Consider the following 25,995-nt stretch of genomic DNA (forward strand, 5'->3'; position numbering starts at 1 on the left):
TGATTTGGAGAAAGCCTCGCCGCAGTTTTCTTCGTGGATTCCCTCTAGTGTTTTCGTGCCCACTACCAACGACATGGTACGTAACGGGGCCCGTGGCGGTGGCTTGGTCAGGCGTGTGAGCCCTGTCCAGCACAAGGAGCATGCAGACTGGCCAGGGATGAGAAAGAGCGCATACTGACACTTACAGTCTGACAACGAGGCTGAGAACGTGAACTTCGAGACCGCCCACGCCGGTGCCTCGCTGACCTACCCCCAGCAGTGCTCGGCTCTGCGCAAGAACGGTCACGTCGTGATCAAGGGTCGTCCCTGCAAGGTATGTATCTATGTGAAGCACACTGACGCTTCTAGATTATCGACATGTCGACCTCGAAGACCGGTAAGCACGGTCACGCCAAGGTCCACCTGGTCGCTACCGACATCTTCACCAACCGCAAGTACGAAGACATTTCGCCGTCGACCCACAACATGGACGTGCCGAACGTCACTCGTCGCGAGTACCAGCTGATCAACATCGACGACGGTTACCTCAACCTGATGTCGAACGATGGCTCGTCGAAGGACGATGTGAAGCTCCCGGAGGGTGAGCTCGGTGAGCAGATCACTGCCCAGTTCGAGGACGGCAAGGACCTGATGATCACCGTCGTGGCTGCCATGAACGAGGAGCACGCTCTCTCGTTCAAGGAGGCTCCTCAGGGCAAGTAAAAGTCATGCTTATGACGTGAAAACATGCTCTCGTAGACGCGTATGGATAGCAAGCGTTCTACAACATGCACTTGCACTAGCGCATTTGCACTAGCGCATAGGGAGCGATGTCCATAGAGCCTGTGCACATTATCTTTCTATCAACATATGGTGCACTCCTTGTCTGGCTTGGGTGTATAACCCATTTCGCTGAAAGTCTGTGGTCCTTTTTTCGTAGATGTCGTGCCGGGTTTGTTGTTGTGCAGGTACGAGACAGCCGTGGCAGGCAGGGCTGGTCCTTGGCTAGGACGTGTTGGCTTCGGTGACGATGTAGTGGGCGCTTGCCGACGCTGTGCGCTGTCTTCCGCCATCCGCAACGTTCGTCGACGCGCTAGATCACCCCCAGACGCTGCCATGGTCGGACTGGGCACAGGGTTGGTGCCGCCAGAAGCCGTACGTGCACGTTGATGCACAGCATATACACGCTCATCCAAGTGCTCCTGGTGATCGGCTCGCGAAAGTGGGCCAGACGCAGAAGCGCTCAGCGCCTGCAAACGTTCTTTCGCATCTTCATTGCCATGCTCCGCCGCTTGGGTATACCAGACACGCGCCTGCTCCAAATTGATAGGGACACCAATACCCACTTCCAAGTAGTAGCCCATCGCAAATTCGGCGGTAGGGACATGGTGCTTTGCGGCCCGCTCCGCGAAGGTCCATGCCAGCGACTCGTTTTTCTCGAAGCAGCCCTCCGCACCGCACAGGAACCATTTGCTCAGCGCCATGTCTGACTCGGGATCGCCACCCTGACTGGCCGCACTGTAGTACTGCACACTCATGAGCGGGTCAAAGGGGAACGAAAGCTGGGCATGTTCGTAGCACCAGCCACATTTGGACTGCGCTGCCGCCAAGTTGAGGTACGCAGCGCGCTCCAAATAACGCTTGGCCAAGGGCGCTAGCGATGCACGCGTAGGCGATGGCATATCCGGCGTGATGAAAGCCTCAAGCGGAACAGGTACACTGGACAGTTCTCCGGCAAGGAGCAGGGCGTAAATGTACGCCGGGTGCGGTGTATCGACAGTAGCAGCATCCGCAGACGCTTGAAGGAGCGCTACGCCTTCCATAGTATCCTGAGAAACTTCCAGCTGGCCCAGCAGTTTCGCCATACTCATACGGTACATCGATCCCACGTCATTCACTTGGATGCCTCGTGTGTAGGCTGTACGAGCGCGCGCGAAATCGCCTAACGTCTCGTAGTCACGTCCAATACGGAACCAACTGGGCGCCCAGCCCATCCTCGCAGATCGCTCAAAGTCGCTGAAAGCCGATCGCAAATCCTTGGCCACATACTGGGGGAAGGCGCCACTGGCTAGCAAGTCACCACGGGCATACAATGCTTCTGGTTCTGGCTGGAGATGCGACGCGCTTTGCACAATTTGTGTGATCGCTTCTTCGATCCATCCAGGCACAGGATCTTCGATCGGTGCCTGGCTCGTTTGCATACGCTCCACCAGCTTGAGAACTTGTACAGACCAGCGCAAACGATCAAGATCTGTGCCGTGGGTCACTGCATGTTCGCGTTGCTTCTGAAGCGATTCAACATCGGGCAATGTCACACGGATGGACGGCAAGGTTGAGACACTGGGAGCCTGTGAGGAGCCACCACTGCCCGACGACGAAGGACGTGAAGGAGCAGTGCGCATCTGTGGTGGCCTCTCGCCTTGTCGAGGTGCGGCCGCGGCAGCAGAGGCTGGACGAGGCCCAGTCGAGAGGACCGAGGCACCCGACGCTGAGGTTGGCCGTGACGAAGCAGGCAATGAGCTGGATGAGGCATCCATAGAGCCTGTCGACATCATAGACGATGATGTGGATGTGCGAGCACTCATGCGGCCAGCAGGCTGGGAGCTGACGGTCGATGACGATCCGCCAGGGTTGGTAGACCTCGACTGGGATTGCGACGGCGGCAACAGTTGGTGGCTTGCTGGGCGACGCAGACGAGGTGCTTCATAGACAGGACTACCACCTTGGGAATGTGATGGGGTGTGGGTTGGATGAAGCATAGCAGAGGAGGGCTGTTGAGTTTCACGGAGGTGAATCGGCGCTTCGAGACTGCCTGCGCCGTCCTGACTGACCGGCTCATAGTGAGCGGTAGTGACACGGGCAATGTCATCATGAGAGGATGATCGAGGCATGCCATACACGATTGCAGGCGGCGGGGTCAGACCAGCATCACTGTGCTCGCCCGTCATGAACGCCAAGCGAGGCGCACTGGCCGTCGGCTTGGCAGCAGGAGACGGCTGTGCAGACCGTCGTCGCCGTGTGGGCGACTGCATAGGTGACACCGAAGGCATCGGTGGATATGCAGAGTCCTTGCCAAATCCAGAGGGGAGGTTTGGTAAGGTCGGCATAGACAGTGACGATGGCAAGCAAGAGAGATGTGAGTTCGCGGTGAAACGAATAAGACACCTGTTCAACACCCAAGTGGGCGCCTGTAGCTGATGCTCGTAGGTCCAATCAGGGAAATGTAAACAACCTCCACGGCCCACAACACTTTGTGTCGAAAACTTGGCAGTTCACGAAATCGGCCCAAATCTGATTTCCCGATCATCTACATTTGCTATACACCAAGGACAGAAATAAAAACAAATCCATAAAAAAAAGGAAAAAGAACAACAAAAAAAGGACAACCACACCATTCTCATAAGCAAGTCACATAGCGATGTGACATCATTGATGGGTTCCCATAGTCATACATTCGTCTCGGGGATGCGTAGGATTGTCCGACCCAAACGACCACAGAGGGAGTTGGAACATGTCTATGCTCTCAGTGGTCAGCGTTTGGTCCATAGAAAAGTCTGACACCGGTGGCGCCGAAGACGCACAATTGCCAGGCTCCATGGAATCGCCCAACAGAGAAGGTTCAGACACAGTGGTAGACGAGGGAAGAGACATGGGGCTAGGTGTGGCTCCCAACACAGGGTCGTACATACTGTACAGCTCTGGCACAGAATGCGAAGGTACTGTCGTCGGTGCTTGGAGCACAAATGACGGCGAAATACTCGATGAGCCATTTAATTCCATTACTGTAGCGGGTTTCATCATCGAGGCCGAGCATTCTTTCTCTTTGCCCAGGGGTATCACAGGTGTGTGTAAGGGTATGGGCATTCCAGTATTCCATGCGAGTTGCGGCATCATGGTCGTGTTGGGGGTATATGAATAAGGAGGCATAGTAACGTCATTATGCTGCCATGTTTTCATATGCAATGGTATCGTAGGGGGTGCTAACGTGGACGAAAGCGTCTCATCTGGACCCAAGGGTCGACGCACAGGGTGCAGGTCCCTTGGTATATCCAGGAAGGCAGGCGGCGGGTCCATCGGTTTGTTTTGTACCAAGTCTTTGTCCGCCCCCGAAGGCATATCAATGCGCACCAATACATGCGCGCCAAGGGGTCTGAGAATATCGGCGGCCTGACCCCATGCAGCAGGAATCCATGTCAGCACCATTTGTGTTGTACAAATGCGCGAGAGCAGACTCATAGGCTTTGATGACGAAGACTGAAGCCACTGCTGCGCTGCTTGCATGGCTTGGGCATCCAACAAAACCGGTAAAACATAGCCTTGGCGGATACATGTTTGGACAATAGTCGTGTGGATACTCTCTAGCGTCTCTGTCTCGAGCCATGAAATGACAACACCTGTCATGGACAAAGCCAGCCACATGGGTCTCGACTCAGAAGGGACAGGAGGGCCTGTAGGTCGCGCTAGGGGAAGGCCATCGCTTTGGTGGGTCTGCACATTTTTCCCGGCCATGCGTCGTGGACGGCCCGAAATGGCGATGACCATCCGCTGCTTTCGCCCATACGAGGCCTGCTGCATCACAGAGGAAGCTGCAATTTCCATCCACACCATCGCTCCAAACTTGGAACGCATGCGCAAGAGGCCTTGCGTCTGCGCCAGAATCGGCTGGTAGGTAACCTGGTCATTTAGCCGTACGGGTTTTAGTTGTTTCGCAGGCGGCGATCGCATGCGCGTGCCAACCCCGGCCTTGCCAAAGTCGCGCGGGGACCGCTGGTTTTTAATTTCTTTTAGATCGTGCAGCATTGCAACTAGGTCGTTTTCGTCGCAAATCAAACTGGCAGGGGCGCCAATCAGTTGGTCTGGTGTATATCCGAGCAGGAATTGAACTGAATTGGACACGTATAAAAGCGACTGCCCTAGCACGACAAAATGAATCGTCCATTCGTCGTCAATAAAATGGAGCATTGAGTCCACCGAATCTGGATCGTCAATATGATCCTGTACGCGAGCCTTGGTGCCACGAACCAAGTTGCGTTCGGCTGGTGAAGAGGGTTCGTAGAAAGGGACGGGCACGTGTATAGCCAGAATCCACTGTGGTTGCGACGTAGTCCCTCCAGGAAGAGGAAGGGGGAGTAAGTAACAAACGACAAGGCACTGCGACCCATCTTTCCGTAGCAGAGGGAGCAGCGTTTCCTGCTGGGTGCCATGGCATGCACTCAGCCAACACTGTTCAGCATCGGGGGCGTTTAATATATTGGCTTCTTGCTGCGCCATATGGTATACATTACCTGGTGCCTGACCCACGACATCTGCGCGCTGGTACCCAAAAAAGCGCAAGAAAGCATCGTTGGTATCGACCAGCGTTATGGTTGTGGCGGCCGGCACGTGGCTCAACTGAGCAAGTATCAACGCCACCTTCTTAGGATTGAAGCCGGAGAGATGCGTGCGTATGGTATCTTCAAAATTATGGAGTGGTGAGGAAGCCTGACCATCCTGTCCATGCGCGGAGACCAGCGTAGGCAAGACGGCGGTGAGTTGTGTCACGCAGGCCTCTTGAAACGCAAGTCTTGCTTGGTCAGTAGGAAATAGGCTTTGACGCATCTGGCCTGGTAGCTTATAGCTAGCCAAGAGTACCTCGCTCTAGCTCTTCTTTGTTGAACAGACAAAGGTTAGGTCAAAGCTCTGATGGGCTGCCACCCGGAAATGGTTGTAATTTATATGCCTGCGCGCACGACTCCACAAAGTGGCGTGAGCCTCTTGCATTAACACCGGTGGCTTGGCGCGCACCGCACATCACCGATCCAACCACGTGATTGAGCAGCGAGGGTAAAGCCTAGGACCAAGAAAGCCCTAGACGCCACGGAAATATTCGCTTCATGGAGGCCCTTCCACAAGCCTCTCCACACCAGTGGGAAAAGGCCTTGCCCCACGAAAACGTGACTTCCTTCTTTGTCACTTGGGATGGGAGGGACAGACGATGCTGCCGTGGCACCTGCGCAAACGGCGCCTCCCGCCAACGAAGTGCAGCGCGCAAGTGCACGTATGGATTCATCGGCGACCGACCCGAATGCAGGTCCTTTGCTAGGCGGCTCCTACCGGCTGATTAAGATGATCGGCGAGGGCGCCTATGGTGTCGTATAGTACGTATCTCCTGTGTGGCGCTCTGACCCTGCTAAGCTCGGCCGTGCATATACCAACGTCCACACGAGTCGCTGTAAAGCGCATTTCGCCGTTCGACCACCAGATGTTTTGCTTGCGGACCTTGCGTGAAATCCGGCTGCTTCGCCACTTTCACCATGAAAATATCATCTCGATTCTCGATATCTTGCAGCCGGACTCACTCGAGACATTTACAGAGGTGCACTTGGTACAGGAACTGATGGAGACCGATATGCACCGCGTCATCCGTACGCAAGACCTGTCGAACGACCATTTCCAGTACTTTGTGTACCAAATTCTGCGTGGCCTTAAAGCATTGCACTCAGCGGGTGTGCTGCATCGTGATTTGAAGCCATCGAACTTGCTGCTCAATGCAAACTGCGACTTGAAAATCTGCGACTTTGGCCTCGCGCGTAGCGCTGAGCAGCCTGAACCGGATAGCAAGGCGTTCATGACCGAGTATGTGGCGACGCGGTGGTACCGTGCGCCGGAAATCATGCTGTCGTTCAAAGAGTACACCAAGGCTGTGGACTTATGGTCGGTAGGCTGTATATTTGCCGAGATGCTGAATGCGCGTCCGCTCTTCCCGGGTCGCGACTACCATCACCAACTCTCGCTGATTCTCGAGGTGCTCGGCACGCCGTCTATGGACGATTTTTATGCCATTACCTCATCACGCTCACGCGACTATATTCGCTCGTTACCCTTCTGCCAGCGGGCGGACTTTGCCACCCTGTTCCCACGCGCTGAGCCTATGGCGCTGGATTTGCTGGAGCGGCTATTCACGTTCTCACCGCGCAAGCGTATCACGGTGGAAGAGGCGCTGGCCCACCCCTACTTGGAGCCGTACCATGACCCAAGTGATGAGCCGAATGCACCGCCCCTGAGCCCTGGTTTCTTTGATGCGGACTTTGCGAAGGAGCCGCTATCGCGTGCTCACCTGAAAGAGCTTATTTACCGTGAAATCGTTCGTTAAGCTACTGTATATACATAGCTATCATGAGAGTAGACACTGCCAATGATCCTGCGTGGGTCATGTTACATCTCACGCAGCGCTGTCTCAATTTGGGCGTTGATGTACGATTTTTTCTCCTCAATCGAGCACCCGTACAAGTCTTGGAGCCGAGCGCGCATTTGGCGCTTGGTCACGGTGGTCAAGTCGCTCTCTGCGAGCAGGCGTCGAATGTCCAACCTAATTATTTCGTTCGGCGGGAGACGGCCATGCGGCGGGCGGCCTTCTGTCACAGTGTGCGTCGGCGCCATAGGTTCGCCTAGCAGGTCGGCTTCCTGGTAAGCCTGCGCAGGACGGCCCCAGGCGCCCATCGCGTCCTTCTCCGGCGCAGACTCGCCCAGCCAGCTGGACCGATCCTGCATCGGCATCAACGAGGCGTCGTCGGCCCACGGCGTTTCTTGGTACGCCTTGGCATGCATGGCCGAGGAGAGCATTGAGGCTGCGTCGTCTTCCGACAAGAAACTGGGCGGCCGACGAAGCCTGAGCGGTACGTCGGTCTGCTGGGATCGGTGCTCCCACAGCTGATTTTCGTAGGCTTCCCATGTCATGTGCGGAATCTCACTGGGATCAAAGTGGCCTTCATTGTGGACCAATAGTTTCTCGCCATGCTCGCCTGTGACAATACGTGTATTGCCCCACGAAAAGTCGTCCATGTGCCAGAACGAGTAGAGCGGGAGAATAAGGGCCCAGAGAGGCAGGCCGCAAATGTACACCACCATCCATCCGATCATATCGAAGCGGCGGTGCAGGATAAAGATGATCGCTTGCAGGCCGTAAATCGCACACAGCAGAACGATCGACGTGAGCGGGATCGTTCCGCCGTCCACCGCGACGACAATCACAAGGTAGACCAGGTAGCCAATGGTCACTGGCGCAATGATCGTGGAGAGAAGATCGATCATCACAATGAACCGCATCGAGAACAAGCAGAAACCACACAGCTGCGGCGTCTTGAGCAGCTCGACCAAGTTGTGCACGGTCGAGTTGATCCAGCGACGGCGCTGCGAAAGCAGCACTTTCCAGCTATCTGGCGCGGTTGTCCAGCACTTGGCCTGATGGATGAACTGTGTCTTGTAGTCGGGGAAATGCTTGAGCACCAGCGTCGTGAGGTAACGATCCTCACCCAGGTACAGCAGATTCTTCAAATGCAGCGTGTCTACGCGGTTCTCCGAGTAGTCGTCGACCACCGCATTCGACACGAACAGCGGCCGATGCGTGTCGGGCGCACGCAAACGGAACATGGAGAAACAGCCTGGCAAACACGTAATCGAGCCAAACAAGCTCTCAAACGCCTTGACCATGTAGTGCGAGATGTAGTACTCGTACACCTGCAGCATCGTCATGATGCTCTGCTGCTCGTTGGCCAGCGCCGTCTCACCACACATGCCAATCACTTTCTTGTCACGCACGAACGCTGCAATCATACGGCCCAGCGCCGCAGGCTCGACCTCCGTATCGGCATCGACCTGCAGCAAGTACTCGTAGAACGTCGGGTTCACACCGATAATGTTCTTGATGTGGTGGTACATTTCCAATTCCAACGGACTCATCGGCGAGCCAAAGTGCACCTTGTTGAGGAATCGCATGAGGATCAGCTGCGAGTCGCGCTTGCCACGATTGCCGGGGCGCGCATGCTCCTCAGGCCGACCGCACTTGGCGATGACCAGGTACGGCACCAGGTGGCCAGCATGCTCGTACAGTCCACTGTACACTTTTGCCATATTGTGCTGCTTCGTGCCCTCGCCCAACGAGAGGAAGCTGCGTGGCTCCACATGCGCCTCCGTATCGGCGCCCAGCAGCTCCAGGACGAGCTCCGGCGTAGGCGCATCGTTGCCCGCGCCGACAATGTTGCCGTCGCAAATCACCACAATGAGCTTCCGACGATCATCGTACCGGAGACGTGCGATGGAATCGATCGTCTTGCGCATCGAATCCGTGTCCTCGGTGTAACACGGCACCTGGCAAATGACAAACTTGTCGTGCTCTTCTGGCGGTGAGCGCTTGGTAAACTGCAGCGCTGCAAAGAACTTGAAGCCAATCGTCGCGACCATGACCAGCGAGATGGCCAGCAAGATGTAGGAGGAGAACGTACATCGCGCCGAGGTACGTTCATCCACGACTCCGATAAAGAACAAGTTGCGCAGGCATGTGCGTTGGTCGTTCAGCAAATCCGGCGGCAACGGCAGCGTATCTAGCTGCTTGTGCACATCCTTGCCAGGGTTCTGCATCATCAGCTGCACAATGTTCGGCGAGAGAATCGTGCGATCCAAGTCTGGCGGCGGCGCCACGCCCGGCGGCATTTTGAAGCCGCCCTGGTTCCCCTGGGCGACGTAGGAGGTGAGGTCGTACACGTACTTGTTGTACACGCCAATGGTACGTCCATCCTTGAGCATATCATCGATCTCGTTCGGCTTGTACCCCACAAAGCCCGTGCGGTACATGTCGCGCATGTACCACATCTGCTCATAGTACCAGTCAGGCCGAACGTCGTTCGTTTGGTACGCACGGAAATCGTGGTACTTGGCATTGGGATCCGTGCTGTTCGCATTGTCCAGCGTGACCCACGGCGAAATCGGGCCGTTCGGGCCATTGCACAGCGCATTGACTTGCACAGGGAAGATCGACGTGGCGTCGGTGCCAGCGTACTGCATCAGCGACTTGCGTGTGACCACAGGGATCGTAGCAATGTGCGCGCCAATGATCCCGTTCAGGTTGAATACCTCGCCACGGATCGCCGTAAACGCATCAGTGCCTTTGTGCGCAGCGAGCTCATCCGTGCTGTACACGTGCTGGCGTGGACATACCACGTCGCCTAAAAACACAATCACAAAGATCGAGCACAAACAAATGAACCAAATCACCATGTTGATCGCCAACTTCTCGCGCCACGCCATACGCACATCCGACCGCTTGTACCGCCGGAAACGCGCCAGGATAAACGACGGCATCCAAAACGTCAGGAGCCACGTGAAGATCACCCAGTGCCGTCGCTCGCTCGAAATACGCAGTTGTTCTGCGACGCGTGGGCCATGCGACGGCGCCGCCTCGCCAGGCCCGCTATCCAGCGCATCGTCCAGGAGCACTTGCGAGTCGGCGCCACGCAGCAAGCTATCCACCTCGCTCTCGTCGTACTCGCCTTCGTACGTAAAGTGCGGCGTACCTTGCAGCGACGCCGTCTCCTTCTCGACGGGCGTCCTTGACGCCTGCGCACCTTCGCCAGCCCACGGCACATCGCTCGCCATCTCCTGCCCATAGTATGGCGAGTAGGCATCGTGCAAGCCCAGCGCAGCCGCTTCATCGTCAGCCGCCGCCTTGCGCAACAGGTACTGCATCTCGTCAGGATCACGCGCTCGTAGCGCATCTTCCAGCTCACGGAACACAGTATGAGACAAGAACACTTTGTGCATCCCCATCGCGACATGCTTATCGCTCCAGTTCATCAACGCACACGCATCGCTTACCCGCATCTTGGCTTCCGACGCAGGCGCGCCTAGCATCTGCATCGATTCAAACTGGTCTAGCGTGCCGTATCGATCACAAAATTCCGTATAGGTCAGCGTCACACTGTAGTCACTCGTATGCCCTGCACGCCATCGCGCAACGCCCATCGCCCGCATCTGGCGACGCACCATACGTGGCTCACACTGATTCGGCAGCGCATTCCCATTGGGCCGCACACACAGCACGAACCATGCCTTCGCCTCGTCGACCACATCCAGTAACGTGCCCAGCGACGTACGTAGTTCGCCCAGCACACACGGCGCAACATTCTTTGCGGCCGGTGCCTGCTCTTGCAGCGCGCCGCCATACACGTCGTCGTCGTTCGGATCACGTGAATTCGCAGCGCGCAACGTCTTTTGCCGCGTCACGCGGCGAATGCTGGGCAGACGCGCCGGCCGCAGCTCGGCCTGCGTCGCGTGCGGCAGGTCGGGGGCATGGCGGAAGAGGCCACGCACAAAAGCACTGGACGAGCCAAAGCCACTAGTCCCATCTGCCGCGCCGTACGAACCACGCAGCAGCGAGACGTGCTCGAGGGTAAATGCCTCGTCATTGTACTCCAGCCAGCCGTGCGGATCGTACGCCACGCCGCCGTGGAAGTGCGTCACTGTGAAGGCACGCGAACCCGCCCCATCCAGACTCTCGGTATGGAATGCAGCATGGTTGACCCATCGTCGCTGCATCGCTTCCACCATCGTCTGCGAATTCTTGCGTGGTCGACGTCGCGTTTGGTCGTCCATAATGTGGATGAGGCCACCAGGGAAGTGCGTGCACAACCGCATGCGCTCCGACTCGTCCGCAGCCACAGGCAGCGGCGCCAAATGGGAGAGTCCTTCATGCTCCATCTCGTCAATACGGCGTTCCAGCATGACCCGCGTCATGTGTCTGTGCACTGTATCTGACAAAAAGTTCACTGCAAACACATCCAAATGGTTGTGCAGCCGATTCCGCCAACCCGGCACATCCAGCAAACTCACATAGGTATCGTAATTCTCGTGCGAAAAGCACGTATTGATGTGCTCGTTGAGCCAGGCAAATACGAGCGCATAAAGCATGCGAAGCAGCTTATCGCGATTGCGTGCGGCAAACTCGGCACTGAGCATCGCCGTATATCGACTGCCATGCACACTCGACGTCTGATGCGTCATGGCATTCGCAAGCGCCGAGGCACCTACACCCAGCAACGACGCGGCCACATACAGCGACTCCTCCGCCGTGACACGCGCCGCCGAATGCGGACCATCCTCCTCGACAAACTCCAGGTTGCCAAGATGCAGCATGGCCGCAAACACATCCAAGATCGAATTTCGTTGTACGGGCGTGAGGCCTAGCAACGCCAACGCATCCGTCCATCGCGTAAAGTCGGCTGCACGACGCATGTCAGACGACGGATGATCACGGCCATGGCCCAGAAGGCGCATAGGCGCATCGTCCAAACGCCATCGCTGGCGGCCTTCTGGCGAAGCGCCGGCCATGAGCATGCCAAAGATATGGAATGGCGCGCCAGAGTTCCGCAGTAACGACACACGCGAACGTTCCAAGAAATAGTTCAGCATTTTGAAACCCACCAGGCGGCCATGCTCGCTGAATTGCAGCTCGGTATACAACGCCATACTGGAGGCATTGATGTTTTCCTCGGTCGCTGCATGACCGAGACATTCAAGCGCATAAAGCGCGGCTGGCAACTGTGCGGCCAGGCGGGCTCCGCGTTTTCCAGGCAATGCTACACCCAAGTTGGTAAGCGCCCGAAGCGCCAATCGCCGAGTCTCACTCTTCCCACTGGCCGTCTCTCCAAGAAAGAAGAGGCATTGATCCTGCCCGGTGCGCTGCATATAGAAATACGCATTGCACGCCGTACGGAAAATATGAGGCTGCAAGGGGCTCCCTGTTGCCATGAGTCGCGTATCTCGAAACTCGCGTTGGTACGCCCGTAGCAGTTCATCACTGTTCACGTCGATCGGCGGACGAAACGGATTCACAACCAACAACACGGACTCTTGAATCTGTGTATAGAAACTGGACTGGTAGTAGAGATGACATACTTGTGTTACAAGCTCGTCATCTGCATGACTCACAGCATGTTCTGTACTAACCGCCGCAGGCAGCGGGGCTGCCGCGACGCTCATCTCTCTGAGCTGTGGTCGGTAAATCTATCAATGCACTCGGCGCGTGCAGGAAGTTTTACGTTGTGTTGCGTTGTCGTGCCACGTGAGTGCGCGCAACACCGCGTTGTGTCTGGCTGCAATACGCAGAGAGAATGTGGAGGCACCCATCTCGGTTGGATGCCTCCGCGCAGGGTCCACCATTCCGTACGTGTATTCACAGCCCGTAGGTTCCCGCTACAGGAGTGCTATGAACGACAGGGCCATCCTCGCGCCGGACCACTCGGGAACGATGGACTCTGTGGAACAGGTAATGATAGCGGCATGGGCATAGATGGCGTAACAGGTGTCGGTGGGAAGTTGGGGTTCATGGTTGACAACCAGGCGGCCGACGATGGCGGTGCGGGGCCCGGTGGTAAAGACAGGGCCAAGGGCACAGGTGTGATCTGATCCATCTTGCTTCCTGATGCACCTGGAATCATGGACTGCGATGGAATTGGCATGGGGACAGACATGGGCAAGCACGGAGCTGTCGCTGGAGGCGTTGGGATCGGGCTTAAGATCGGCGGTGGTGGTGGGGGCGGTACGCATGGAGCCGAAAGTGCTGTTGTTGGCGTAGGGAATATGGGAGAAAGCGGCGTAGCATCCTTGGGGTGTGGCGTCGTAAGCCATGACATACAAGAGCCACGCACAGGTGCTGACATGGGCGCAAGGAGCACTGGCTGCTGTCGTTCGGCTGCTGTTGCCATACCTTTCGCGACAGGCTCCGACTTGATAGCTGTGATCGGAGGGACCGGTGGCATATCGGGGAATGTAAGAACAGATGACGGTGTCATGGGTCGGTCCTCTTCAGGGTGCACACGCTTTACATGCCGTGTGAGGGTCGTACGCCGGCAGAATTCCTTACCGCACCCAAGCACTTGGCATTTGTATGGGCGCTTCCCGGAATGTGTTCGTCGGTGTCTCGCTAGGGAGCTTGTATCCGCGAACGCTTTGAAGCACTCCGTGCACACATAAGGCCTAGCGCCCGTATGCACATTAATATGAACATTCAATGCGCTTTTTTGGATAAAACGCTTGTCACAGTTTGGGAAAGGACATACATAGGGGCGATCTTGGGTGTGAATACGTACATGGCTTTTGTTAGGCTTGCTCGACATACCGCAGAAGGTCTGAACGTCGTGCAAACGCTTTGGCACATCCAGCATGCGTACACAAATGCGGCTTGGCGACGTTGAAATAGTCAGACTCTAGCAGCTCTGAGATATAAGACCAAAGGTAGGCACTTACCTAGCAAGTCCATCGCTCGCGCCAGTTTATTGTAGTAGCTTCAGTGTACATATATTCGTCCTTTATAGCGTAACACAATTGAATACCTTTCTCATCGAAGCATGCGTCAAAAGCTGATCCTCATCCTACTTTTATCATCGGGCATACAATACAACCTTCGCATCTATTTTTGTCTATGTCACAGGGTTCATATCAGGTTGGATAGCCCGGTGTGCTACGTCACGACCACAGGCCATATTTTGCACCGGGGTTGGTCTGCCACAGTCGAATCGTACCTGCACGTGTCAATGCGTACTTTGCATAACGTACCGTCTTCACTGCCGCTTGCTGCGACTTCCCCATCCGGCGAGTAACTTACGCAGTGGACTGGACCATGATGTCCTTTATGCAGCTCACGTTCTTTTCCTGATTCATAATCGTAGATCCGCACCCACTCGTCTGACGTGCATCCCGCCACAAACCGATCGGCCTGCGTAGGGTGTAAGCATATCGATGAGGGCGTGATATCAAGTGTATGTGTTCGAACCACTTCATGGGTGCCCAAATCCACAAACATGGCATCATGGCCAGCGGTCACCGTGACGTACTCTCCGAAAGAACCAACACACCGTTCCATCGATACAAATGGATGGTCTAGTACCATATCATGTACAGGCTCCATTGATCGTAGATCCCACCACTGAATCAGTTTGCTTTCCGAAGCCGTCACCACAATGTTCTCTGTATTCGCATCACGGCCCAAGACAACGCTGCGGATGAGTCCTTCATGCGTTGATGTGTCTTCGCCAGGCATTCGGGGTCGAAAACTTTGCGCTTCGTCCGCATGGCTGGGTGGCTTTCCCAAATCGAACAGACGTAGCGTTTTTTCGTTGCCACCAGTCAACATCTTGTTGGCTTTCGCATCCACAGCAACGGTGCGCACAATATGGTGATGTGGGAATGTGTGTAGACATTCACCCGTATACGTGTCCCATACTTTGCTATGCGATGAGCTTTGGGCCATACATACGCTGAGAAATCGGCACTACCTGACACGGCACGCGCCGCATCACCACCACTGAGCTTGGCGCTCCACACAGCACCTTTGTGACCTGGCATCAGTTTTCTCCAAACGTACCCAAGAAGGTACCAACCCAATCCCCTAACCAGTCACGTAGCCTAGCAGTCAGTGATTTGAAAGCAAACGTACATGGGGCTACCATCTTTGCAGCTTGACAACATTAAGTATGTTCCATCATCTTGTTTCTGGGAGTGCTCCAAATGCACAACAGGTCGCGTGTGCCCAGGGCATGTCAAAGGAGCCGCCTATGATAAGCGTATAAGCATTTACATACCCGTACTGCAGGCTCGGTTGCTGAGTCTGGCATGGTCGTCTTGCACTCTCGCCAATGCGATCTCAAATGTGGAGAGTAGCAGCAGCGCCCAGTCAACCAGTCAGCCAGCCAACTTCGTTTCGATGCACGTGATACGTTACGCAAATGAACACGAGCAGGGGCCACTTTCTCCAAGCGTACGCGTCTCAAGGAGGATGGCGGCCAATGGGCACTCTGGCAAGGTGCTTCATGCCAGACTCTCTGATATTTCGATGCTTGCTTCGACGCTACGGGCTGTCCATTTTTCGTCTTTTGCACGCATTACACTCTCTGCGTCGGGTATCGAAGTTGTGACAGAGGCCAATCATATTGTTCAAGGTACGGACAGTCAGGTATTCTTACACGCAGCCCATGCTTATCTCTACGCATCCATTTTTGATCGATACTCTTTTCATGCGCCTGAGAATTGGCTCTCTCTCGAGCAGCAGCGAAACGAAGAACTTGATCCTGATGAATCCCTGACGCCCTGCGTCGCTTTTGAAATCAACCTTAAAGTACTTGTATCGTGCTTTGCTGTGTTTGAGTCTAGGGTTTCAGCTCCATCTTCGCGTCCATCTGCTCGATTCTCTGCGGAGCCGATGAACTATATTGACATTGTTTATGAAAAGGTTGGTGAACCACTTTGCCTTCACATGCAAAACGGTCGGCTAGAGACCAGTTTTCGCTTGCGTACTCTTGACTCACCGCTCACTTCTGAACTGACCTTCAATCCCGATCAGACCACGGCACAAGTTATCATGAAGTCTGCGCAGCTTGCTCCGGCCTTTCAGGAGCTCAGTAGCTCAGGCGAGTCGCAGCTCCAACTCGCATTCACACCTGCTAGTCATGCCCTCTCTGCATCGTTCCAACTCACCACGGAAGGGCACTATGGAAGCACAGAGATTGAGTTTCCGTACGATCAGGTGATCACTGAAAAGTTCGTATGTTTGGAGCCTATTCGCCATGGATACCCCATTGAATGCGTCGGATACATGGTACCTGCCCTTCGGCATTCTCTTAAAACATCTCTGCGCACCGATACTCATGGCATGCTTAGTGTTCAGTTTATGATCACAGGTGCTCGGACAGCATCTCGACCCCATTCTGTGTCTGAATCAGGCAATGCCTTTGTAGATTTTTTGTGCTGCCCGTTGGACAGCCGACTTTAGACATCTGGCTACTATACCCCTATTTGACAAGCGCAATCAACAAGACTAACACAATAATAAGACAAAAGATCATCCATAGTGAACCTGTCTGTAAGTATGGTTTCGCATACCTTGGTCTTTTAAGCTCTGCCGAAAGCGGTCCATTCGTGTATTCGCTCCTCCAAGGCGCAGACCTGTAGCTTCCACGTCTTGATCCAATTCGTGCAAAAGACCTGTCTGAAGTTCAAGCTCTTCATTCATTTGCAAGCTGAGATTGTGTTGCCGGGATATCGACGCACTCAGATTATCCAAGTGCGCATCTTGTTCTTCCCACGCCTTATTTTGGGCTAGGTGCGCTGCAACTTCACGCTCATCTAGTGAAGGAAGGGGCTTTCCCATGTCTAGGTCGTCTGACTTCATGGTATCGACATATTGAAACACATCAGATCGTGATAAGTGGTCTTTTGGCAGCTCGACGTCCTCGTTATCGTCTGGCTGCGTGTGTGCGGAATGAGGCTCACATACATGAGGATATTTTGTACGTAACTGCTGTAGTATCTCGCAGCCGCGCGGATCGTTCAAGATTTGATGTGCTTGCCCCAGTAAGTCAGTGAGCTGCGCCACGGAAGCGGTCCAGTTATTGCACTGGTCTGAGGTCGGGACATCGTTTATATCGTCCCCTTTTAAAGCATTCCTCGCTTTCCACGTATTTAACGCTTCCATCAGTGTGCCAAGGTGCTTTTCGATGATCTTATCACGGCTAAAGTACGGGAATGTTCGAAGGAATGCATGGTCAGATGTGTCTGTGCTCGACGCAATTTCATGTGCAAGTCTGTTCCGTTCCTGAATGATGGAGAATGTCGAGCTCCAAATGGCCTGAAATTTCGTGGATGCTTCTGTAGGATCTAGGCTTGCCAATGGCACAGATCCATCATTTCGTTTGGCCATGACGGACGTGTGGGCGAACAATGTGGAGACAAGGACTACGATGACGGCTATGTGCTCATTTCTCCACATACTGAGGGGTCGCGTCGCGCAGCTAATCGTCCTAGTCATGGTCAGTGCGCGAAGGAATGACATACCGGATCCGCAATACCCTCTGGTTTGATCGCAAAGACGGCCTCCGCCTCAGGGAGCGAAGGTGAGTCAACGACACGCGCAATACGCTGGTTTCCGCGGCCTTTCCGCAGCGAAATTCTGATGGTAAGGAAAGATAGGTACAACGTACCGTGTTGTCGACGCATGAGCGACAATATTACCGCCAATAGGTTTCTTTGTGTCCATACCACCAAACCCGGCATTGTCCACCTGGGCGACGACTTGATTTGTCACCACGACAGCCACACCGAACTCGTCTGCTAAGCGCATCAATGTGCGTAGGAACTTGGCCAAGTGTGTTTGCCTAGCTGAGAGCTCTCCACGGCCAGAAAAGTCTGTACGGTATAGGGAGGTGAGTGAGTCGACAATCAATAGAGCAAAACGGGATTCTGCCATCATGGCCGCTGCTTGTACCAGGAGGTCCAGCTGATGATCGGCATTGTATGCACGCGCATAGGCCACGTTGTCCAACACTTCTTCGCCATCCAAACCGAATCGTTCTGCGACAGCGAGCAGACGCACAGGTCGCTGCATGTGAGAGGGCATTATACGTACGAAAGTTCCTTCCGTATCAATATACAAACATTTTCCTTCACCACCACCCATTTCTATCGGGAGCTGCCTGTGAGTGACGGGCCTACGTACCTGGCATGTCACGGCGAGTGTATGACAGATTTGACTTTTACCGGTACGGAATTCACCAAAGAGCTCTGTGATGCTTCCCGTCTCAACACCGCCACCAATTACCAGATCCAGAGCTGGGGAGCCTGTGGTAATGGTGATCAGATCCGAACGGCGCTGATGGTATTCTGTCGCTGTTGTGAAACCCATTGGCACGAGTTTGGCCGCTACGAGTGAGTTTCTCAGTGCATACCTTCACTTAGGATCTTATCAACTTTCTGCTCTGACATGCCTTTGATCGTGAGCAGCGTCTTTTTGGGCGTGAATGCGACACTTTCGAGCGTATGGAAGCCAGCTTCCTTGAGTTTCTTACAGTCGGAAGCGGATATGCCAAATTCCTGTGGAATGAGCAGTGGTCGTACGTACCTCCATCTTAGAGATGGGAAGAGGACCAAAATTTTCATCTTCGATCGGCTCTAGGGTCCCGTTTACGTCTGCCGGCTCTTGAGACGCCATGATGCGTTGAGGAAGAAGGCGTGACGCGTGCGACTTGATTGCCACCGCGTTGCATCTGCAAGTGTTGATTGCGTTCGGACCCGCACGTGGCAATGAAACGTCCAAGGGACAAGTCGCCCCCGGCCTGGAGGCCGCTTAACGTGCATAGAGTTGGACCGTCCTTTGTTTTCTGTACGCACGATGCCGGGCGCTTCTATTGCATCGAGCATAAGCGGGCTTACCAACACCCTTATTGGGGCTGGTATGCTGGCCCTGCCTCATGCGTACACCAGCATGGGGTGGTGCTTGGGCAGCATTCTCTTAGTATTTTGTGCTACAACGACCAACTACGCCTTGTATCTCATGAAACTGAGCTGTGATGCCGTGGAAGGCACTGTTACAGATTTTTATGACTTGGTCCTGCGTGCAATGCCATCGTATGTGTGGGTCATTGACCTAACCATCGGCCTCAAGGTACGCTTTATCGTGACTGACCATGCAGTGCTGGGGTGTGACCATTTCCTACCTCATTATTAGCGGCAATTTGATGCCACAAGTCCTTGCGAGTGTAGTCCATGCGATGGGGTTCCATACGGACTCCGTCCCTGAAGTGCTTTACAGCAAGTTCCTATGGACTGTCTTGGTTCTCGTGTGCATATCGCCCTTCTGCTTTGTGCGCCAGCTGCACTCGATGAGCATCGTTGGTTATATCAACATGGGAGCTGTGGCTTACCTGCTCCTTATCATGACGTACTTTGCTATTTTCGCCAGCAACACGTCGCATATGCCAGAAAAAGGCTCTATTCATGCAGTCCTGCTCTCGTTCGATACGATTCGCACGTTTCCGATCATGATGTTCGCCTACACGTGCGCTCAGAACATCATCTCTGTGTATCGCGAATTGGACAACTGTACATTGAAGCGTGCCAATACAGTCACTGTATCGTCTGTGAGTGCGAGTGCCATGGTCTACCTCTTTGTGGGCCTCGTCGGCTATGCTACTTTTGGATCGCATGCAGCGGACAATATCATTTCCATGTACCCTGACAAGAGTCTCTTTGTCGGCTTTGGGAAGTTGGCCGTTGTCTTTTTAGCACTGACCAGCTACCCTGTCCAGCTGTATCCATCGCGAGCCAGCTTTATTAGCCTCTGGCGTTACTGGCAGCGCGATGCTGTGCGTCTGCCTGAGACGATGGACGAACAAGCTCATTTAGTACCTTCTGGTACAGGCTCGCGCTCCTCTACGTATCGGCCTTTATCGACATGGAGCTGGAATGCATTGACCCTCGGTATGATGCTCTCGGGGATCACGGTCGCCCTTGCCGTGGATGACCTGTCGATCGTCCTTGGGTTTGTGGGCTCGATTGGCAGCTCGATTGTTTCGTTTATCCTGCCTTCTGTGATCTATTGCTGTATTTTTGCCAACGGACAGCGAACGATAAACTATTCGTTGTCTATGGTATTGGGCGCGTATGGTGTTATTGTCATGATTGTGGCTTTGGCGGCCAATATCAACAAACTCCTAACGTAAGAGACAAGTCTCTTAAAAAGGCACGCCCGTGTGTGTTAACACCTGCGAGATACGACGCTGGTCTTCCTTGCATAAGGTTTCCAACTCGACAGGGTGACAAGTCAGAAGCATACCAGCATATCCTGTAATCATGAGTAGATATATACGACATACCCAACGCATTGATACTCAATGTACCTGTTTTTTCTGGCACGGCGTCTGCGTCGCTGTAAGCATCCCAGCCAGCCTCTCGCATATCAAATGACTCATGACGGCGCGGAATGACATGGAGGGAACGCTTGGTCATAAGAATATTGAAACTCGGCATGCCTTGCTTTGCTGTCTTTTCGTCGTTGTTGTCGAGGGCGCTAGCAAACATGGCTTCGAGAAGCTGAGAAAACCGCATGCCGAGGTATGCCTCGAAATCCTCCTCCTTTTCCGGTGGCTGTAAAAGGGCGACAAAGTGGCGCCAAGGCACCGGTAGGGCATGGATATGTTCTACAATTAACGTCCCACAAGGTAGTTACGTACCAAATTCTTTGCCGTCACGTTCAATCCGATCAAGAAGCGCTTCAATGGGTACGGTATGCGAAACGCCATCGGACGGCGTTAACGGCAGCAATTGAAAGTGGCAGTGCGGCTGCGATGCGCCACTGTTTGGCCCACAGTTGTAAAAGCCAAGCAACTCTTCTTGATCTGCGGCGGGGGTGTGGGCCTGGATAATTCGGTAGACGGTCGACAGCATGGTTGGAGATGGTGGAAGCTCTTGCTTGGAAAAGTCTAGAAGTAAGTATTCTTTCACGTACCTCGCGTCACAATAAGGAAATGGCGTGGCTGCACACAAAATTTATTGAGCTTCCAAGGTCAGATACACACAACGTACCAAGACTGTGAAGTCGGGCCCCTCCTTCACCAGCAAGTTGGGTACGTACGGCGGAGCAAAGACATCGGACGAATTCTGCTGCGGCTTGCTTTCCTTCTCTTTAGTTTCCTCACTCTTCGCTTGCCGTTTCTTCAAGAGAGCAGGCACATTACGGACGTGCCATGGCACCGTCTTGATGCTCTCTTCGTCTTTCCCCACACGTGGCTCAATGACATGGACATCCGAATCATAAAAAAAGGCATCGCCTTCACGAATGGCCTTATCATATTGCTGGGACACAAGAGGAGCGATTTGCGAGGCTTGCGTAGCTGTCATTAGAGGTCGGGCTCGAAACAGACGAGGAACGCGGCGCAATGACAGCATGAATGAAGCTAGGGGCCCCTCAACGCTTCGGATTAGCTAAGCTTCGTAGGCGTCGCTGTCCGTGCGCCGCGTGGATGGGCGAGTGCTCCAGCATGGGTCATCCAAAGACTAGCATGAGCGAGCTCTTGCTTTTCTTGGCGTCTGGGCTTGCATCGCTTCTACAGGCACTGTTGTGTGCTGTTGGTCTGCTTGCCTGCCTTAGTGTAAGTCTGCTATGGTATACAAGCCGATACCCCGTAAAGCCTATGCCCCATTATACGGAGCCCCTGGTGTTTGCGCCTGAGCCGGACCAGCCCCTTCTTCAAGGCAACGACGCAACACAAGACTTTGCCCATCTCATTGTACGTGACTTTATACGTACCTGGCACAATGTGCTGGTGCAAGGAGAGACCAGCCAGGACGCCCTAGCTTTTCCTATGCTGATCGAGGATAGGATCTCTTCATGCGTCAATGCACTCTTCCTACGCGCCAGCACCTCGGATTGGCTCAAATTTCTCATGAAACATGCCATGCCTACCATTGTAGAGCATATTCGGCGCTTTGAGCAAGCCGAACTAGATACCTATGGCACGCAGAAAACCACTGCCTTCCACCACAAGTTTGACGAACTGCTTTTGGCGAGCAAGTACCAAGGGCCACTTCACCCTGCGGTAGGCACGACATCGAGCTTGGATTCCAAGGTATCTGAGCTTGTATATCTTCGGACGTTATCAGAGCGTCTTCTGCGGGCTCTTACACCTGCTCATTATACATGGACACCTACCAGCATGGCCCTCGTTCGTGAAGTGCTTTCGTGCTCGATTTTGTACCCTGTGATTGATATGGCCAGTGACCCAGATTGGATCAATGAAATGGTCCTGCAAACTTTGCAGCATCGACTGAAGCGGAACCTGAGCGCCAAGTCGCATTCCGACAAGGGACATACCATGCATTCCCCGCCACAGACACAGGGAAAGACTCATCCATCTCGTGCAGTAGCTGGATCCCAAGCGAAGAATGGAAGAAAAAAGTATAATAAGATCGAACATACCAAGAGCACCTCAACTGACAAATGGACGTCCTTTCGCGCATTGCTCGCTGCCACCAACTCTCTGCTAGAGCTTCATCGTATTCGAGACGGGCTGCTGCTCGAACTGGATCGACGCCAAAGTGAAGAAGTACGTGGTACGGATCAAAAAAACGGTAAAGGAAAAGCAAGTTCTGCCGGTGCCATTCGACGAATTCAGCTGGCCTTGAATTTAGTCCAAGAGCGTGTAGAGCAGATTGAAGGGAAGCAGGTGGAACCAAGCCCATCGGACTCAGTATCTTCGCCTTTGTCGCCTTCAAGAAGTACATCAGTCACGCTCCTTGATACGCTGCACGACTCTGTGGGCCTATCCAACTTTATCGAGTTTATGGAACGTCGAAATCGATCTCCATTGATTCAGTTTTGGATCTTTGTGAACGCGTTCAAAGATCCATTGGAACAGGTGGACATCAATGTCGAGGCTCAACTGACAGAAAAAAGCTGGAAATCCACGCAGGGAAACCAGACAACTCTCATGAGCGCTGACTCTGACTTGTTGCGAGACACCATTGGCACCATTTTGGCGTACTATGAGTCGCCTATATTCCCCGTGCGACAAGCTTGCCGATTGATCGCGGAAATAGCTTCTGCCTATTCTACAGACCTTTTGTTTTCAGAGCATCAGGTCTACCTGATAAAGCAAAGTGTATTTCTTGCTCAGATGGATGCACTAGACTTGATGCTAGAGTACGATTGGGGCCTATTCCAAGACTCCCTGTTATTCCATCAATTTTTTAACCATTTCCGCACTCTGAATGCACCACCTACGCACAGTCCCAACGCTCCAGAGTGGGACACTGACTCTAATGATTCTATGGCAGATCATGTGGAAGCCAATCTACTACATGATTTACTGCATGATGATCGAATTCCCATTCAATATGGATTTCTATTAGGCCAAGGCGACGGATCAAGAACCAAAGGAAACTCATTGTTTCGGAAGCCTCTATTTGACCAGGATCCATTGTTTTTAGAGGATACTGTTTCTAAGGACAAGCAACAGTCTCAAGATGATACCCATTCTATTCTTCTTGAAAACAGTGATCAGCAAAGTCATTCGGCTCATACTATTTTACCCCGTTCGGTGAAGACTTTGTCAGATACATCGCTGGGAGAATACCGCCAATATTCTATGAGAATCACTCAGCTTCAAGACAAGTTGCGGAATCTTAAAAAACAGGCTGAGCTCGCGGAAGTCATGCTCAGCAAAGCAGAATTGGCAGGATCCAGTGCAGATGAGATACATGTTTTGGAACAGTCGAAAGACATGATTGAATGCGATACCACTCGCATCGACCGGGAAATCCAAGCCCTTCGAACTCGAATGATTCGCTATAATCGTATTTTTGACCCTGATCCTAAACAGAAGGTTACCGTATTCATTAACGATACCTCCTTGTGTCAAGATGAGCCTGGCCAACCTTACATCCTTTATATCGTGACTGTGCAACTATGCACCCCAAATGCAGTTAACGACGAACCCATCATTCGGTCTTGGACAGTATCCAGACGTTACTCTGCCTTTCGGGAATTACATCAAGCCCTAAAAAAGCGATTTCGGGCTGCTCGAATGTACGATATGATGTTTCCAGGCAGAAAGTTTGTCGGCTCAACCACTTCAACCTACGTGGAAACTCGGAGAAAAGCACTAGAAAAATATCTTCAGGTATGTGTGCCTAAGCTAACCAAAGCTTGCTATTTCGAATTCAGAGATTCGAACTTCTCGTATCATGAAGCTATTTCTTTCAGACGTCAATTCCGCTCCCGACCAAAAAATGGTCGATCCGACCTGGTTTGAAACAGTCCTTGGAAAAGTAACAGGATTTGCAGATGGCGTTGATAATTTAGTGGGTGAATTCCGTCCTTCCATGTTTGACACTGTGCTTCAGCAAGTGATTCTTTCTTATAACAATCTTCAAGATAAAGACATGTCCCTCTCCTCGAAAGAAGTACACTTTATTGCCCCCTTGTGTGACTTTTTTATTGTGGTTTTTAAGCTCAATCAAAAGGCGGAATGGCTTAGGCGTAAAGCAATATTGGTGGTGCTAAAGAATCTCCTTGGAAGCACTATACAAAGGTATGTTACTTATTAGAGCCTAATGACAGCTGGCTGAATACTATGCTGCAAAAAACATGTGCCCCTAAAAACCTAAAGGCCGGCTTGCATCGTATTACCGCGGTTTTATGGCCTGATGGTGATGTTTTCAAGCGAAGAACTCGAGTCACTCGAACATGGGAAGAGCAGAATTTACTTCACACGGAAGCAGCCAGTACGTTGGCGACTTTTATATCAGGTATGTCAATATCCTACTGACAAGAAGAATATGCCGATCACATTCTTGGACAAGATCGCGCCAAGCTTGGCGCTCATGCTTTAATGAACGTGGTGCAAAACCGACGATTAAACAAACATTTAATTTATGAGCTTTTAGATGATATGGTTGATGAACTCACGAACGAACATATTTGATATCATTGTATAGGAAACGAAATGTCATACTGTACCTCAGTGATTGCCATGTGGATAGGAAATTTTTGTTTTTAATGGCAGCTCCGCCAGTCTCCACTTGTCACGCCTCACAAATCACACGCTTCCAGCGGCGAAAATGTTTTATGATTTGAACATTCCGTGGCCTGTTCGTGAGGATATACCGCTTTCTTCCAAGAAGGGGAAGAAGGGAGCCAAGCCCATAAACCTTGCGGTATCTGCGACAGAATGTACAGACTCTCTTTCATTATTATCAGACGTGGATAAAAAAAACCTGAGTGAAATCGTGTATGAGCTGAAAGAGTGTACGTTGTATACGTTGTAAAGCTGACCGATCCAAAGTAGGTTATACGACGGTGGCATTCAATCATATTGTTAAATCAAAGTATGATCCATTGGTCAACCCATACCCTTTCAAGGCCCCGTCCACTCTCCCTAATCCACCATTTCCTAAGCTCGACCCTCGGACTCGTACCAGGTTAGGCATTGAAGCCTTCCGGGAAGGATTAACACAACTAAGCAGGCTTACGCTCATTCTTGACAATGATGCGATGATCAAATCAGGGACGGGCTTTGTGACGTCGAATTCCCAAGCGTTGCAACAATATGATATCCTGGCAGTTACGCCGCTGACAGAAACCGCATTTCAACATGCTTGCATTACTATGAGCGAATTAAAACCATTCAGTATTGATATAATCTCGTTGGATCTGGCTAGTGCGCCTCGGCTCCCTTTTTACTTGAAGCGATCTACTGTTGGTGCTGCATTAGCCAACGGTGTTGTGTTCGAAATAGCATATGGACCGGCCGTTGGATCCTCACAAAGGGACGACCAAGACTTAACTACTGCACGCCGGAATCTGTTTAGCGGGGCTAGAGAGATTCTACGTGTTACTAATGGGAAAGGAGTGATCCTATCCAGTGCTGCTGCTGA

The 25,995-nt window shown here is 53.0% G+C and overlaps 12 protein-coding genes across 12 annotated transcripts; 5 read left to right on the forward strand and 7 right to left on the reverse strand.

The window, feature by feature from the left end:
• Positions 1–73: 73 nt before the first annotated feature.
• Positions 74–702, forward strand: Malapachy_3182 (eukaryotic translation initiation factor 5a; the record flags this gene model as incomplete). The annotated part of the gene is made up of 3 exons (XM_018137659.1): positions 74–76; positions 188–313; positions 349–702. The coding sequence occupies 3 exons, from the start codon at positions 74–76 to the stop codon at positions 700–702; spliced, it is 483 nt and encodes a 160-aa protein (XP_017993766.1).
• Positions 703–842: 140 nt separating this feature from the next.
• On the reverse strand, positions 843–3,011 carry Malapachy_3208 (hcp-like protein; the record flags this gene model as incomplete). Its single annotated transcript, XM_018137685.1, has 1 exon — positions 843–3,011. The coding sequence occupies one exon, from the start codon at positions 3,009–3,011 to the stop codon at positions 843–845; it is 2,169 nt and encodes a 722-aa protein (XP_017993678.1).
• Positions 3,012–3,405: 394 nt separating this feature from the next.
• Malapachy_3228 (hypothetical protein) lies at positions 3,406–4,779 on the reverse strand (the record flags this gene model as incomplete). The annotated part of the gene is made up of 1 exon (XM_018137705.1): positions 3,406–4,779. The coding sequence occupies one exon, from the start codon at positions 4,777–4,779 to the stop codon at positions 3,406–3,408; it is 1,374 nt and encodes a 457-aa protein (XP_017993779.1).
• Positions 4,780–5,937: 1,158 nt separating this feature from the next.
• On the forward strand, positions 5,938–7,111 carry Malapachy_3181 (mitogen-activated protein kinase; the record flags this gene model as incomplete). Its single annotated transcript, XM_018137658.1, has 2 exons — positions 5,938–6,116; positions 6,154–7,111. The coding sequence occupies 2 exons, from the start codon at positions 5,938–5,940 to the stop codon at positions 7,109–7,111; spliced, it is 1,137 nt and encodes a 378-aa protein (XP_017993763.1).
• Positions 7,112–7,173: 62 nt separating this feature from the next.
• Positions 7,174–12,771, reverse strand: Malapachy_3195 (glycosyltransferase family 2 protein; the record flags this gene model as incomplete). Its single annotated transcript, XM_018137672.1, has 1 exon — positions 7,174–12,771. One exon carries the CDS (start codon positions 12,769–12,771, stop codon positions 7,174–7,176), a length of 5,598 nt encoding a protein of 1,865 aa, XP_017993724.1.
• A 224-nt stretch (positions 12,772–12,995) lies between these two features.
• Malapachy_3206 (serine threonine kinase receptor associated protein) lies at positions 12,996–15,404 on the reverse strand (the record flags this gene model as incomplete). Its single annotated transcript, XM_018137683.1, has 8 exons — positions 12,996–13,610; positions 13,851–13,884; positions 13,910–14,006; positions 14,347–15,017; positions 15,047–15,128; positions 15,155–15,195; positions 15,227–15,342; positions 15,372–15,404. 8 exons carry the CDS (start codon positions 15,402–15,404, stop codon positions 12,996–12,998), a joined length of 1,689 nt encoding a protein of 562 aa, XP_017993685.1.
• A 161-nt stretch (positions 15,405–15,565) lies between these two features.
• Malapachy_3223 (cell cycle checkpoint protein rad1) lies at positions 15,566–16,558 on the forward strand (the record flags this gene model as incomplete). The annotated part of the gene is made up of 2 exons (XM_018137700.1): positions 15,566–15,728; positions 15,759–16,558. The coding sequence occupies 2 exons, from the start codon at positions 15,566–15,568 to the stop codon at positions 16,556–16,558; spliced, it is 963 nt and encodes a 320-aa protein (XP_017993778.1).
• Positions 16,559–16,627: 69 nt separating this feature from the next.
• On the reverse strand, positions 16,628–17,485 carry Malapachy_3213 (syntaxin-like protein; the record flags this gene model as incomplete). The annotated part of the gene is made up of 1 exon (XM_018137690.1): positions 16,628–17,485. One exon carries the CDS (start codon positions 17,483–17,485, stop codon positions 16,628–16,630), a length of 858 nt encoding a protein of 285 aa, XP_017993729.1.
• A 91-nt stretch (positions 17,486–17,576) lies between these two features.
• Malapachy_3204 (dna repair protein rad51) lies at positions 17,577–18,772 on the reverse strand (the record flags this gene model as incomplete). The annotated part of the gene is made up of 7 exons (XM_018137681.1): positions 17,577–17,585; positions 17,620–17,734; positions 17,766–18,163; positions 18,191–18,253; positions 18,281–18,483; positions 18,510–18,654; positions 18,683–18,772. The coding sequence occupies 7 exons, from the start codon at positions 18,770–18,772 to the stop codon at positions 17,577–17,579; spliced, it is 1,023 nt and encodes a 340-aa protein (XP_017993687.1).
• Positions 18,773–18,952: 180 nt separating this feature from the next.
• Malapachy_3220 (hypothetical protein) lies at positions 18,953–20,282 on the forward strand (the record flags this gene model as incomplete). Its single annotated transcript, XM_018137697.1, has 2 exons — positions 18,953–19,225; positions 19,254–20,282. The coding sequence occupies 2 exons, from the start codon at positions 18,953–18,955 to the stop codon at positions 20,280–20,282; spliced, it is 1,302 nt and encodes a 433-aa protein (XP_017993775.1).
• Positions 20,283–20,294: 12 nt separating this feature from the next.
• On the reverse strand, positions 20,295–21,459 carry Malapachy_3230 (apa2-atp adenylyltransferase ii; the record flags this gene model as incomplete). Its single annotated transcript, XM_018137707.1, has 5 exons — positions 20,295–20,404; positions 20,436–20,759; positions 20,793–21,041; positions 21,068–21,116; positions 21,145–21,459. The coding sequence occupies 5 exons, from the start codon at positions 21,457–21,459 to the stop codon at positions 20,295–20,297; spliced, it is 1,047 nt and encodes a 348-aa protein (XP_017993839.1).
• Positions 21,460–21,599: 140 nt separating this feature from the next.
• On the forward strand, positions 21,600–23,059 carry Malapachy_3219 (hypothetical protein; the record flags this gene model as incomplete). Its single annotated transcript, XM_018137696.1, has 2 exons — positions 21,600–22,988; positions 23,015–23,059. 2 exons carry the CDS (start codon positions 21,600–21,602, stop codon positions 23,057–23,059), a joined length of 1,434 nt encoding a protein of 477 aa, XP_017993725.1.
• Between the last annotated feature and the right edge of the window lie 2,936 nt (positions 23,060–25,995).

This window comes from Malassezia pachydermatis (assembly GCF_001278385.1).
Source record: "Malassezia pachydermatis strain CBS 1879 chromosome Unknown scaffold1, whole genome shotgun sequence".
Taxonomy (NCBI): domain Eukaryota; kingdom Fungi; phylum Basidiomycota; class Malasseziomycetes; order Malasseziales; family Malasseziaceae; genus Malassezia; species Malassezia pachydermatis.